Source organism: Hypanus sabinus, chromosome 2 (genome assembly GCF_030144855.1).
Source record: "Hypanus sabinus isolate sHypSab1 chromosome 2, sHypSab1.hap1, whole genome shotgun sequence".
Lineage (NCBI taxonomy): Eukaryota > Metazoa > Chordata > Chondrichthyes > Myliobatiformes > Dasyatidae > Hypanus > Hypanus sabinus.
The window spans coordinates 89669835-89682135 of NC_082707.1; the positions used below are offsets into that span (position 1 = coordinate 89669835).

Genomic DNA, 12301 nt, shown 5'->3' on the forward strand with positions numbered 1-12301 from the left:
TCTAAACTAGGTAGTTTCCAGGAAAATTCCAGATATAGTTGTTGGGCTTTAAGTTGACAGAGCATTGGGAGAGTCAAACTGTTATGCTTTGTAACTTCTAAACATTGAACTAATTCAAAAGAAGAAAAGGAGTCCAAAATACAGGTGTAACTTCTTTGCTTTAAGCGAGACGAGCAGTATTACATAGTAGTTTGATGGCATATGCAGTTCAAGGTTGGCAGGTGAGACTGGTCACTGTGAAAACAGTCTCGGGTTCTGGGGCCTCATCTGTAGTACTTGTAGGAGTTGACCCTAAGTCTGCAGGAAGTGGTTCTGACAACTTGAGATAACTTTCCTCTCCTCTCTCTCTGGATCTACTTCAACCCCTTTTTTTTTACTTTCTCAGTTTCCTTCTCTCAGCATCTTGATCTTTGGCGGTGCATTTAGTTCACTGGAGCATTCTGTTATTAATGCTTCATTTGTTCCCTTTACAATCTGATCTTTTGACTTCCACATCCACAACATCATCTGACCAGTCCTCTGTTTCCATATGTTCATTGACTCCTTCCTTTTTGGCCTTCTGTTCATCCAGCTGGGCTTTGGTCTTTGCATCTACTGTGCTTTTACAAGCAGCTTTTTGTCGCCCACTTGAAGTTCGTACAATAACCTTACTGTACACAGAGTGGACTCTGGTTCTTCTTACTCTAACCAAAGCCAAGTGCTTGTAACTTTCCTCAAGCTTGTTGAACCCTCTTCCATCTTAAAATCAAGCCATATTTCACAAGTAACTGCCTGATGAACATCTCAGAAGCTTTCTCAGACACGTTGCCTATGAAAACTGCTGTAGTCCAACCACTGTTTTTAACTTTCACAATTCCACTTAGCTGCATGGTCCTTCCTTGGTCCAATATGCTTTTCAACAAGAGGCACAGAGGCTGGCACCAACACTTGTTTGTCCTCTGTTGGGCAACGGTTCATGGTGTTTGGCATGGAGACAGTTGTGGTCTCATCCAATATCTTTCTTAATTCACTTTCCGATGGCTTCATTGGAGGGGATATTGCATGCAGATTGTGGATGGATTTCTCATCAAGTTGTCAGTGTCTCAGTAAGTCACACCCCCCACAATGCTGGTCCTTCTGTTTTTACACCATACAAGCTCAATGTGGCTTGTTGGTTGTTGTATTTCACTGTTACTGATGTCATTCACACAGGAAGTTCTCTTCTCCAGTGTAAATTCTTAGTTGGTATATACAGGTTTCAGTTTGGTATTCTTAAAATGTTGTTCAAACTCACTTTGTGGGATGACAGAAACAGCTGAGCCAGTGTCCAATTCTATTTTAATTAATATGCCATTCATTTCTGGCATAAGCCATATTGCTTGTGTATTGATAATTATCACACAGTAAATCATCAGGCTACACAGTCCTGTGTTGTTCTCATTATTATCAGATTTTTCTTCAACAGCATGCAGATCAGTATTCTTTTTGAAACTGTAACTTGAACTTTTAACCTTTACTGTTCCCTGAGATGTCCATTTATTTTTGTTTTCCTGACATGCTCTTTGTGTGAGTCCTACTTTGTTGCATTCCCTACAAGTTTTGCCTTTAAACCTGCATTGGTCTGGTGTTTATGAACCCCTGTCGCAACAGTAACACAATTTGTTCAGTCGGGCTGGCTTCTGTTTGGATGTTGCAATTTTGTTTACAGTCACTTACATTCCTGACTGTAACTCAATTGTGTCTCTGCCTGTGGTTTCCATTGAAACAGATATATCCACTGCTCTTGTAAATGTAAGCTGCTTTTCAGTTAGGAGTCATTTTGATGCTTTCTTTTAAGATTCCACAAACTACATGATCTCTCAATGCAGCTTTAAGCCCATTACCAAACTGACAATGCTCAGACAACCTCTTCAATTCAGTCATGTACACTGAAATGGTTCCCCTTTTTGATTCCACTAATGAAACCTGCAGCATTCTGCGGTCAACAATGGCTTCAATTCTAAGTGTTCCTGCATTATTTTTACAATAGAAGCAAAACTCGTTTCTTACGGTTTGGTTGGAGCTGTCAAAGTTTGAAGCAAACTGTATGCCTTTAAACCCAATGCACTTCTCAAAATTGGCAGTCCCTTCTGGTTGGTTATTTCATTTTCTTCAAAATACTATTCCAATAGCTCAGTATACATGACCCATTTACCCATAGTGTTATCACACTTGTCAATCTTCCCAATGTAGCCAGCCATTTCTGATTTTTTAATGATTACTAACACCTTTTATGAACCCTGAATATTTCTATTTGCTGCCTTTTTTAAAAAACTTGATTGTATCTTCCCTTTTGCTCTCCCTTGCTGCTTTGCTTTACCACTCCTCACTGCATTTCTTTTTAGTTCAAACACCCTGCTGCACTTACACAGGTCGGTAGTCATCTCTGGTTCATTTTTAAAATACCTCATCACCAATGTTGAATTTTGGAACTTCAAAACATTACGAAGGCACGGGAGTCTGAAAACACAGGTGCAGTTTTGTCTTTTAAGTTTTGTCTTTTTAGGTGCACACATATCACATGATGGTGTGTGACATATGCAATTCATGTATTTATACATATAACCCATAAATAATTATTTAAATGAACAAGAATACTTAATCAAGCAATATATATAGACAAATTATTCAAATATTACTTAAATATTCAATGCACAACACAATTTCAAATACCCCTTGAAGGGGAAGATAACTGGCCTGATAATTGCTAGCTATGTGTTAGACAGCTTTATTTGTGTTCAATTAATCATATTGACCCATGTCAGACTAGACTCAATGTGCAGAGATGTGAAGGCCTGATCACCAATGATTAGTTTTAAAGACTTCTGAGAACTTCCATAAACATCAATGGAATTTTCTAAGAGCCTTTGGATAAGATACATAGAGGATTGGAAGGAATTCAATGAGTTTGCATTTATCACATCATGAGTGGCTGAAAAATTTAGGAAGGGAAAGCACGTAGGTGAAGGAGGGCTGGTATCTGGCAGAGGGACAGCTTTTGTGAGGACGAGGTTGGGTGGGATAGTCTATGCAAAGGTGAGGGTGGGGGAAAGGCTGGTATCAGGAAATGGGAGAGGAAGCATGAGGGTGGGGGCTGGTATCTGGATGGGACAGTCTATGTGGGGGCTAGTGTGGTATCTGGGAGTGAGTGGGCTGTGTGTGAGTGAGCATGGGTCTGGTATCTGGGAATGGAACATTCTGTGCATGTGAGAGTGTATCTGGTAGTGGGATAGGCAGTGTGGAGTTGATATTTAGGAGTGGATGGGCTGTGAATGGAGACAGGGGATTTGTTACCTAGGAGTAGGTTATGAAGTGTTGGCAGTCTCTGTTTTTTCACCTCCAGCTGTGACTTCTCTATTTACAGATGAACTTGAGGAATGTTCCTCCAACCCTTGTAAAAATGGAGGTACCTGCGTGAAGGGAATAAACTCGTATATGTGCGACTGTGAAAAGGGATTCAAGGGGAAAAACTGTGAATTGTGTAAGAAAAGGCTAAAATCCATTAAATTCTATGTGTACCTTGTCTGAGGATAAGATCTAACTGGCACCAATTGGAAACTTGCAAGCACATGTTTTGTAACAGGTAGACTCATAATTGAGAGCTCGATTTATAAAAGCTGGGATTAATCTTTGGCTGTCATGGACCTTCAGTGAAGTCCTTCAGATTTTTATGATAATAATGTAATGTGAAAAGTGGGACGGACCTTTGGGTCTGGGATGAGTGTAAACTGTAATAGAATGCTTTTAATACTGTGCTGTGTTGTTAAATCTTCTTTGATTTTCCTTTCAGTATGCAAGAAACTGCCACACCCTTGCACACGCCTATACTCTGAAACAAAATCTGTTCCAGTGTGGGAAGACAGTGTTTTCCAATTTACGTAAGTTTCAGCTTACTTAGGATTATCGTTTTGTGAATCCATGTGTTTATGGATTAAAGCTACAATGGACGTTTGAATAATCCTGAGGTTCATTTAAGAAATTGAATGCTTAATGCAAATAGAGTCAGTAAATACATATTTCTGTCTGGTGACAGAGTGTGAAATTGCAAAGGTCTCAATGCACGTACAGAAAGTCCTTCTCAGGGTGATACAGCATGAAATCAGGCTCCTTGGGGGTTGTCTATGATGACCGCAATGTCTATCTGAGTTGGTCCCATATGCCTGCTAACCTTTCTTATCCATGCATCTGCCATTTCTATTAATGTACTGAATAATTTAGACATGGTATTGAAGGTTTTTCTAATCAAAACAAACTAGATGAAAGGGAAATGAGAGGGGGAAAGTAAAAGGATGTGGAAAGACTGGAGAGGCTTTGGTGAAGCTTAATGGAACTTTTGTGAGGATATACTGTATGTAATAGGCCAGATAAGAGTGAAACAGTGAAAGTTGTATTGTTATAGTTTTTCAGAAGTTATTAGATGAAGAGGTTACTGTACAAATTAAGGATTAAAAGTAACATATTAGCAAAACTGAATATTGAGTTTAAGGATAGAACTCAGAGTTTAGGAATAAATGGGGCATTTTTAGACTGACAGTCTTACCAATGGGGTACCACCAGGAACAATACTGGACCCTCAGATCTTCAACACTTAAATTAATCATTTAAATAGGATGGAACATTTCCATTATAAGAAGAGACCTGCTAGACTGGGTCTGTTTTCCTTGGAGCAGAGGACCTGTAGAGAGGTAGGTTGGGCTATGTGTTGGGGGGACCTAATAGAAATATACAAAATTATGAAGAACATATAGGGTGGGCAGCGAGAACTTTTCCCCAGAACAAAGATGACCTAAACAAGAATGCATAGTTTTAGATGTGATGTAAAGAGGATGAACGATTTTTTTTTACCCAGAGGCTGGTTGCAATTGGAAATATACCACTTAAGGTTAAGTAGTTTCACAACATTTAAGAAGCAATTGACAAATAATTGACTCTCCAAAATATAAAATGCTGTGGGCCAAATGCTGGTAAGATGGAATCGATACTTCGTGGTTGGCATGGACAAACAGGCCAGTTTCTGTGCTCGGTGGCTCTATGAAGAGAAAAATGTGGTATCTAAGTTTCTAAGAACTAGATAGAGCAGTGAGCCTTGAGGAGTTCAGAACTAATCAGCAAAGCATATGTTCTGGATAAGTGAGTGGGAAAGAAGGTGGAAGATGGGAAGTATAAATGTGGTAAATCTTTGATATGTAATTTGTTGGGAGAATGAAAGCAGCCAACACTTCCAAAATCATCTGGAAGATTGGACTACTTCATTGCAAAATAACTGGAGCATAAAAGTAGGGAACTGTGGCCAAGGTAGTATTGATCTTGGTGGAAGCTTATTTGTGATGGAGTCAGTAGAGTGTCGATTCACTGGACTGATTTCAGCAATGAGATCTTTCTATGAAAAAGGACTGAGACAGACGAGCCGAAACTTACTGGAGTTCAGAAGTGTAGGGGTCATTACACTTTTCCTTTTGCTGGATAAGGGACTAGTCGATTAGAAATGAAATGAGGAGAAATTTACTTATGTAGAAGTGTTAAAGTTTTTAGAGGACTATGAATGTTCCTTCACTGAGTTGATTCAAGGCTAAGATTGATAGATATTTAATCTCTAAGGGAACCTGGTAATAATGATTAGTTGACTTGAAATATATTCTTCTTATTCAATAATGGTGTAGATTAAGGGTAGGCACAAGATACTGCAAATGCTGGGATTTGAAGCAGGGAAGAATTGCTAGAGGAACTCAACAGGTTAGGCAACGTCCGTGGAATAAACAGATAGTTGACTATTTGAGTTGAGACCCTGCATCAGGATTCCAAGGAGATTATGCAATTTATTTCTACTGTTGTGTGTATTTTATGGATCACAGTTGAGGTTTTTGATTGTTATACAATCTCCATCTTCAGAAGTTCTAACGTTTCACTTCTGTTTTTAAGGTATAGGAGAATTTATAAAGTTCACCAGGATACCTGCTACAAAGAAGTTTGTGAGCCTCTAATACACAGAACACCCAGTGAGTATTCACGCTCACAGCACAGCAGCCCACATATTGGAAAGCGAGGATTTAAATTGCCCATGCATTCAGTTCAGTGGAAGTTATTTGGTATTGAATAATGAATGGCTTTAAGAACTGTACCTGTTGTATGTTATAGTTACAAGATAAGGGACTGTTCATGCAAAACAGGCGTAAAGGAAATGCAGAGAAAGTGGTGAATCTCTGGACCACTCCACCCCAGAGTCTTGTAAAGGCCAGATCCTCTCATGTATTTGAGGTATTTGAAACATCAAGGAATTGAGGGTTATGGAGAACTGGCACAGAAGAGGTGTTGAGGCTGGGGAAGATCAGCCATGATGATATTGAATGGGAGGACTTACTCCTCTCGTATTTTCTTGTGCTGGGCGTTTGTTAGTGAGGGAATATGAGGTTTAGTCTTTCTGCACAATCAGATTTGCATATCGAGGAATGGCATGGTGAATCTCACCATGTCTTGAACAGTACTATAAATCTTCTGAAAAGCTCATGATCGATGGTGATTTCTGCTTGGTTAGGTTTTGCCTACATAGCAGAGAAGCTGATTGTACAGAACAGACACATATTAAAATTATACAAATGCAAAGCAAAACGCTTATTTCTGCTTGGATTCTTATTCAGAAAGTTGGTAAGACAGAGCCAAAATCACAGTCATGTGACAAATTGGACTTCAAACGAAGTTCTTTTACAGACTCAGATAAGAATATCAAGCTAACCTAATCACGGGACAAATTAACCTACCCGGTACGTCTTTGGACTGTGGGAGGAAACTGGAGCACCGGGGAAACCCACACATTCTATGGAGAGGATGAATAGAGGCTCCCCATAGAACAGCTCCAGAATTCAACTCTGAAGCACAGAATGCCCCAAGCTGTAATAACATTGCACGAACCACTATGCTACTGTGCCACCCATTATCTGTCTAATAGTTACTAAAATAACATTTTACTCTTCTCCAGGAAACAGAAGGTTATTCAGACATTAACTAATTACTGGTAAGTATGCCTTCTGGATTTCATTTACTGATCCATCTTCCCTTTGATATGTTTATATTTGTGCATCAGAGTGTATGTATGATGGACTTGCATGTTCTATCAGATGTAGTGCATTTATGTACATCACCTTTGAGTGTGTGTTACATCACTTATAATGTACACTCGTTTTATACTCTGCATTATAAAGCTACATGTAATTTGTTCTAAAAAAATTAAAAGATTAAAAATATCTTAAGATACAAAAAACAAATGAGATAATTGTATGTAAGTTTAACATCAGTATATTTTCATGTGTATAATTTCATATCAATATATACATGTTATATTGTGTATATGTATAATTTTCCGATATGATCTGAATAATTATAAAACTGGACAATCTAATATATGTGAGATTAGTCTTTCTCCTATCTGTGCTACTGTCTGAAAAATCTCACCCAGAATGTTTCAGCCTTCTGTTCCTGTCATATTGTCAGTACCTCCAGTTGAACTATGGCTTTTTGTGTGTTTCCCCTGAGCTGTCAGTCTGTAGTTTTGTATTGCTGTGTGCTCCTGTCCCCACTCCTGCTCTACTCCGGCTCCTGTATCACTGAGTACTCTGTCTCTCATTATTACCTGTATTGCTGTCACCTGTGTCTCATTGTGCTCCACCTATCATCTGCCTCTCTGTTTATTGCTCAGTGTATTTCAGTCCTGTGTTTTCACCTGTTTGTTGCCAGATTGTGCCAGTGAGTTTTCCTGAGCCTTTCCAGCATTTGCATCTGTACTCTGTCCATCTGAATATCGACTCTGCCTGATTCCTGATTCTGGTTTTTGGATTTCTCTGGATGTTTTGATCTCTGCCTGAATTTGGACACCAACTTGGTTTGCACCTCTGGATTTGTTACTCAATTAATATCACTGTGTGCACAGTACTGGGTCTGCGATTAGATCCCTGTTCCAGCATTCTGACACATATTTTGTTAAGTCCAGGAAACAAGTTATTGTTAGGTCTTGATTGTAATCTGGCCAATTCAATAAATAGTGCAAAAAGAGAGAGATAAAGAAAAGTAGTGAGGAGGTATTCATGGGTTCAATGTCCATTCAGCAATTGGATATCAGAGGGGAAGAAGATATTCTTGAATCACTGAGTGTGTGCCTTCAGGCTCCTGTACCTCCTTCCAGATGATAACAATGAGAAGAGGGCATGTCCTGGGTGATGGGGGCTCTTAATGATGGATGCCCCCTTTTTGATGCATGGCTCCTTGAAGATGTCTGGATGCCGTGAAGGCTAGTACCCATGATTGAGTTTACAACATTCTGCAGCTTCTTTTGATCTTGTGATGTGGTCCCCCGTACTAGATGGTGATGCAGCCAGTTAGAACGCTCTCCACGGTACATCTGTAGAAATTAGCGAACGTTTTTGGTGACATACCAGATCGCCTCAATATCATAATGAAATATATCCACTGTCATGCCTTCTTTATAGCTGCATTGATATGTTGGCCCAGGATAGATGCTCAGAGATATTGACACCCTGGAACATGAAATTGCTCACTCTTTCCACTTCTGATCACTCTGAGGACTGGTCTGTGTTCCCACATCTTACCCTTTTTGAAGTCCACAATAAATTCTTTGGTCTTCCTGACGTCGAGTGCAAGATTGTTGCTGCGACACCATGCAACCAGCTGACCTATCTCACTTCTGTATGCCTTCCTGACACCATCTGAAATTCTGCCAACAATAGCTGGCAAATTTATGGATGGCATTTGAGCTGTGCTTAGCCGCAAAGTCGTGTGTGTAGAGAGATTAGAGAAGTGTGCTAAGCTCACCCATCCTTAAAGTGTGCCGGCATTGATTATTTGAGAGGTGGAGATGGTATATACGACCCGCACAGGTGGCGGTTTCTGGTGAGGAATTTGAGGATCCAGTTGCAGACGGAGGTACAGAGGCCCAGGTTTTGGAGCTTCACTCCAGAAGCATGCCCAAACAATTATCAGCATGAGTGACACCTACACACTTGACACAAATCCTGCATCATCTACACAGTACATGCCCTGTGCAACACTTCCTTCAAAATGTCTCCAGATGGTTGGTCCATCACAGCCTTGTGAGACAATGGTGCTTTCATTGTACTTTGCTGGAATGTGATCCCTTTGTGATTAATCCTTTACTTCCTTTGAACTAACCCTTCGCATTTCTTAACAATCTCATCACTTCTCCACCGCACCCCAGCCATCACCACTACAACCACCCTGATGGGCCCAAGCATTGCCCCTGTCCTGTCAATTACCTGCCTCTCCAACGCCTCCAGTCTCTAGTGGCACCCTTGTTTCTCCCAGGCGTACCACCACCAGGACCCCTGGGACCTTCCCTCACTCCTCAGGAAGTTACAGTAAGAGCAGTTGCCATGGAATTGTGTGCTACCAGGATTTCCACCACTGCCACATTGCCTTTCATCCTGCTCCACAGCTTCAGTGCCACTTTCTGTTCAGATATACAGCCAGTACCCCTCAATCATTTGAGGTTAGTTTGATTTCTTCCTCGCTTTTTGGATATTTATTACTTGTATGCTTATGTCATGGAATCATATGGCAAGGAAACTAAATCCATGGTAACCATCAACTAGTCCGGACATAATCCCGTTTTATTTTCCCCACATTCCAGCAATTCCACTCATATTCTACCATTTACTGCAGTCAGTTTGCTGTGAGCAATGAACCTGCCAGTATGTTTGAAAAACCTAGCACACTGAGAGATAGGAGAATATGCAAGCTCTACACCGACAGCACTGGAGTTAGGTTTAAATTTGTGTTGCTTTAATACAACAGCTCTTCTACTTGTACTACTGTGCCAAACCGTTGAGTGTAAATGTCTACGTTGTATCCACAAAAAACTCTCTTTTCTGCCATGGAATGTTTGGAAGAGTCTCAGATGATTCTCTCAAACAACCTTGGATAAAGCACAATATAGCACATAGCCACTAATAGCTGTTTCCTTTCTTGCCTCTAACTTCTAACTCTCTTCTCATCAGTGTCCTTCTGCATTAGTTTTGTGGTGTATTTTCCCCTTTCTGTTACAGTTATAGGTATTCTTAACCTACACTGGATTTAAACACAAAACTGGTCATATTGTCTCTAATGCGTACTAATTCTTTCTCATTATTCTCCACACTCTTTTCATTCACCTCTGATCTCGTGGAGGTATAACTCATAATTCACAAAGTGTTCATTATCAATTCACTCTACTTTTCCTTTCCTAAACTTTTCATTCATAGTGCATTGGTCTGGTGATCCTTGCATCTAATGCCATTGCTTCTCCTTGGAAGATGTTAGGGAGATCTCGAAGTGAGATTCATCGCCGTCATTCACAGTGAGATATTCTTTCTCATTTTAGGATCTACTAGCTGATGTGTGGAAGGAGAACACAAGTCCGAAGACATCGGAAGGATGGTGCTAGTTAATCCACCACAAGTTAACGCATTGTAAAGACGGGGCCACCCATTGGAGAGTCAGCCACGATGTCTTAGTGTTGCTTTGTTCATTTTGAGGGAGTCAAAGTCCAAAAAGCTAGGACAGTTGAAACCTGATCAACACATAATTTACTGAAGAAGAATGCGTGAGTGGAAGGAAGGGAGGCGAGAGCAGACGCACACAACTCTTACATGTCCTTCTGTTCAAGCAGAGAGGGGTGAATGAGTGAGTGAATTAATGCTTGTAGTACAAGGGTGCCCATGAGTATGAATGTGCCTGTGTATAAACAACTGTCTGTCTGCAGTGTATAAATTCTTCAAGCTGGGAGACAAGATTGCCGGGAATTTGAATTGCATTGTCCTGACGATAGTATTGTGCAGACTTCAATCAGATAAGTGTGGCTCCAACATATTGTGTAGAGTACAGAGTCCCCTAGACCGCCTGAAAGCGTGCTTAAACCCTACCTCTCATGCTATACCATTGTGGCTTTTCCATTTGTGTTACGCTTGTGCTAGTTAGTAATTAAAATATTACAACAGTTCTTTGGCATGCACTTATCACTTATTTACTGGCATCAGGGTTAAGATTGCCTATACTGACACCATCAAAGGTTCGCAGGATCTGGTAAAGCCAACTTATAGACACTTCTCCCTTAGAAGATACTACTAAGGGGAAACCTGTGTACCGTGGTCCTATGCCTGACAGTACAGCGTGCATCAAAGTTGTTTTTTATTCTATTGGAGAAAGATTTTACTGTTGAGCCGTAGATGTTAACATCATAGGAATTGTCCATTTAGTCCACTGTAGTTCTGTTATCTCTGTCAAGGCCATACAGAAGTAACTCACTGCAAACCTGTCTCTTCACATAACCCCTTATTGTTGCTTGTTCCTTCTTCAGACTCTCCCTAGGTCAATATATTCCATACTCTCAAATGTTTTCTGCATAACAAAGTTTCATGACTTCCCTCCTCCTTCAATGAAGTAACAACATTAAGTTGGTCTCTTGATAGGGACTCCACACTCAAACAAAGTGTTTCCACACTCACTGCCATTCAGTACATTGAAAGCTTCAATCAAACCTCATCTGAAGGAATAGACTCGTTCCTGTTCATGTGTTTGAACAATTGAAAGATTCTAATCTGCCCAGTTCCACATGAAGAGGGGAGGCCTTCTTGGAGCAAGGGCTGCCATATTGACATTTTTTAATGGCAGTTCACCCTTGCCAGCACGTATGATCAATCCTTGAAATGTAACACCTTCTTACAGCAAACACATCATCAGGCTTTCTATCATTGGAATTTCTTTATTTACTCATTAGATTCTAGAGACATTAATTCTCATTAGATTGTGGTAAATATGTGCTGTTTTCTTTCAGTTGGAAATAGTGAAATTATCTCTTTGCTATTGATTCCTCCATTAAAGATAACACAGTAGATCTCTGAGTTTAATAGCATGAAACATTATGATCAAATATCTCTCCCAATTTCATTGGAGGATTCAGGTGCTTCCTGGGCCAATGGAGTCCAGTGTGATTTGAAGCAAACAGGTTATTTTGTAGGAATGCGGGAACAGATTTTCAACAGTGTCCAATTTTTATAGAAACTACAAATTCCATTCCTGTTAGTTTCAAATAATTTTGACTTTATAGTATTTTGATATTGAAGAACACTGTAGCAAGATGGTATTTGTGCTTTTACCTCTATTTTCTCATTTTCACCTTCCTTTCCTTCCACCAACACATCCAACATGCATACCTAGAATTGACTAAAGCACTGCATCACAGTTTTGAATCATTTCATTTCAACATAAAGATAATAAAATC

General features: G+C 40.0%; 1 protein-coding gene across 1 annotated transcript in view; it reads left to right on the forward strand.

Annotated features, from left to right (window-relative positions):
- The window catches only part of sned1 (sushi, nidogen and EGF-like domains 1), a 131275-nt gene extending 120255 nt beyond the window's left edge, over positions 1 to 11020 (forward strand). Inside the window, exons 25-29 of the mRNA XM_059950254.1 lie at positions 3383 to 3499; positions 3809 to 3896; positions 5938 to 6014; positions 6992 to 7027; positions 10403 to 11020. Coding sequence (XP_059806237.1) covers positions 3383 to 3499; positions 3809 to 3896; positions 5938 to 6014; positions 6992 to 7017 — 308 coding nt within the window. The 3' untranslated portion in view covers positions 7018 to 7027; positions 10403 to 11020. The remainder of the gene's footprint in view (positions 1 to 3382; positions 3500 to 3808; positions 3897 to 5937; positions 6015 to 6991; positions 7028 to 10402) is intronic.
- The last annotated feature ends 1281 nt before the right edge of the window (positions 11021 to 12301 follow it).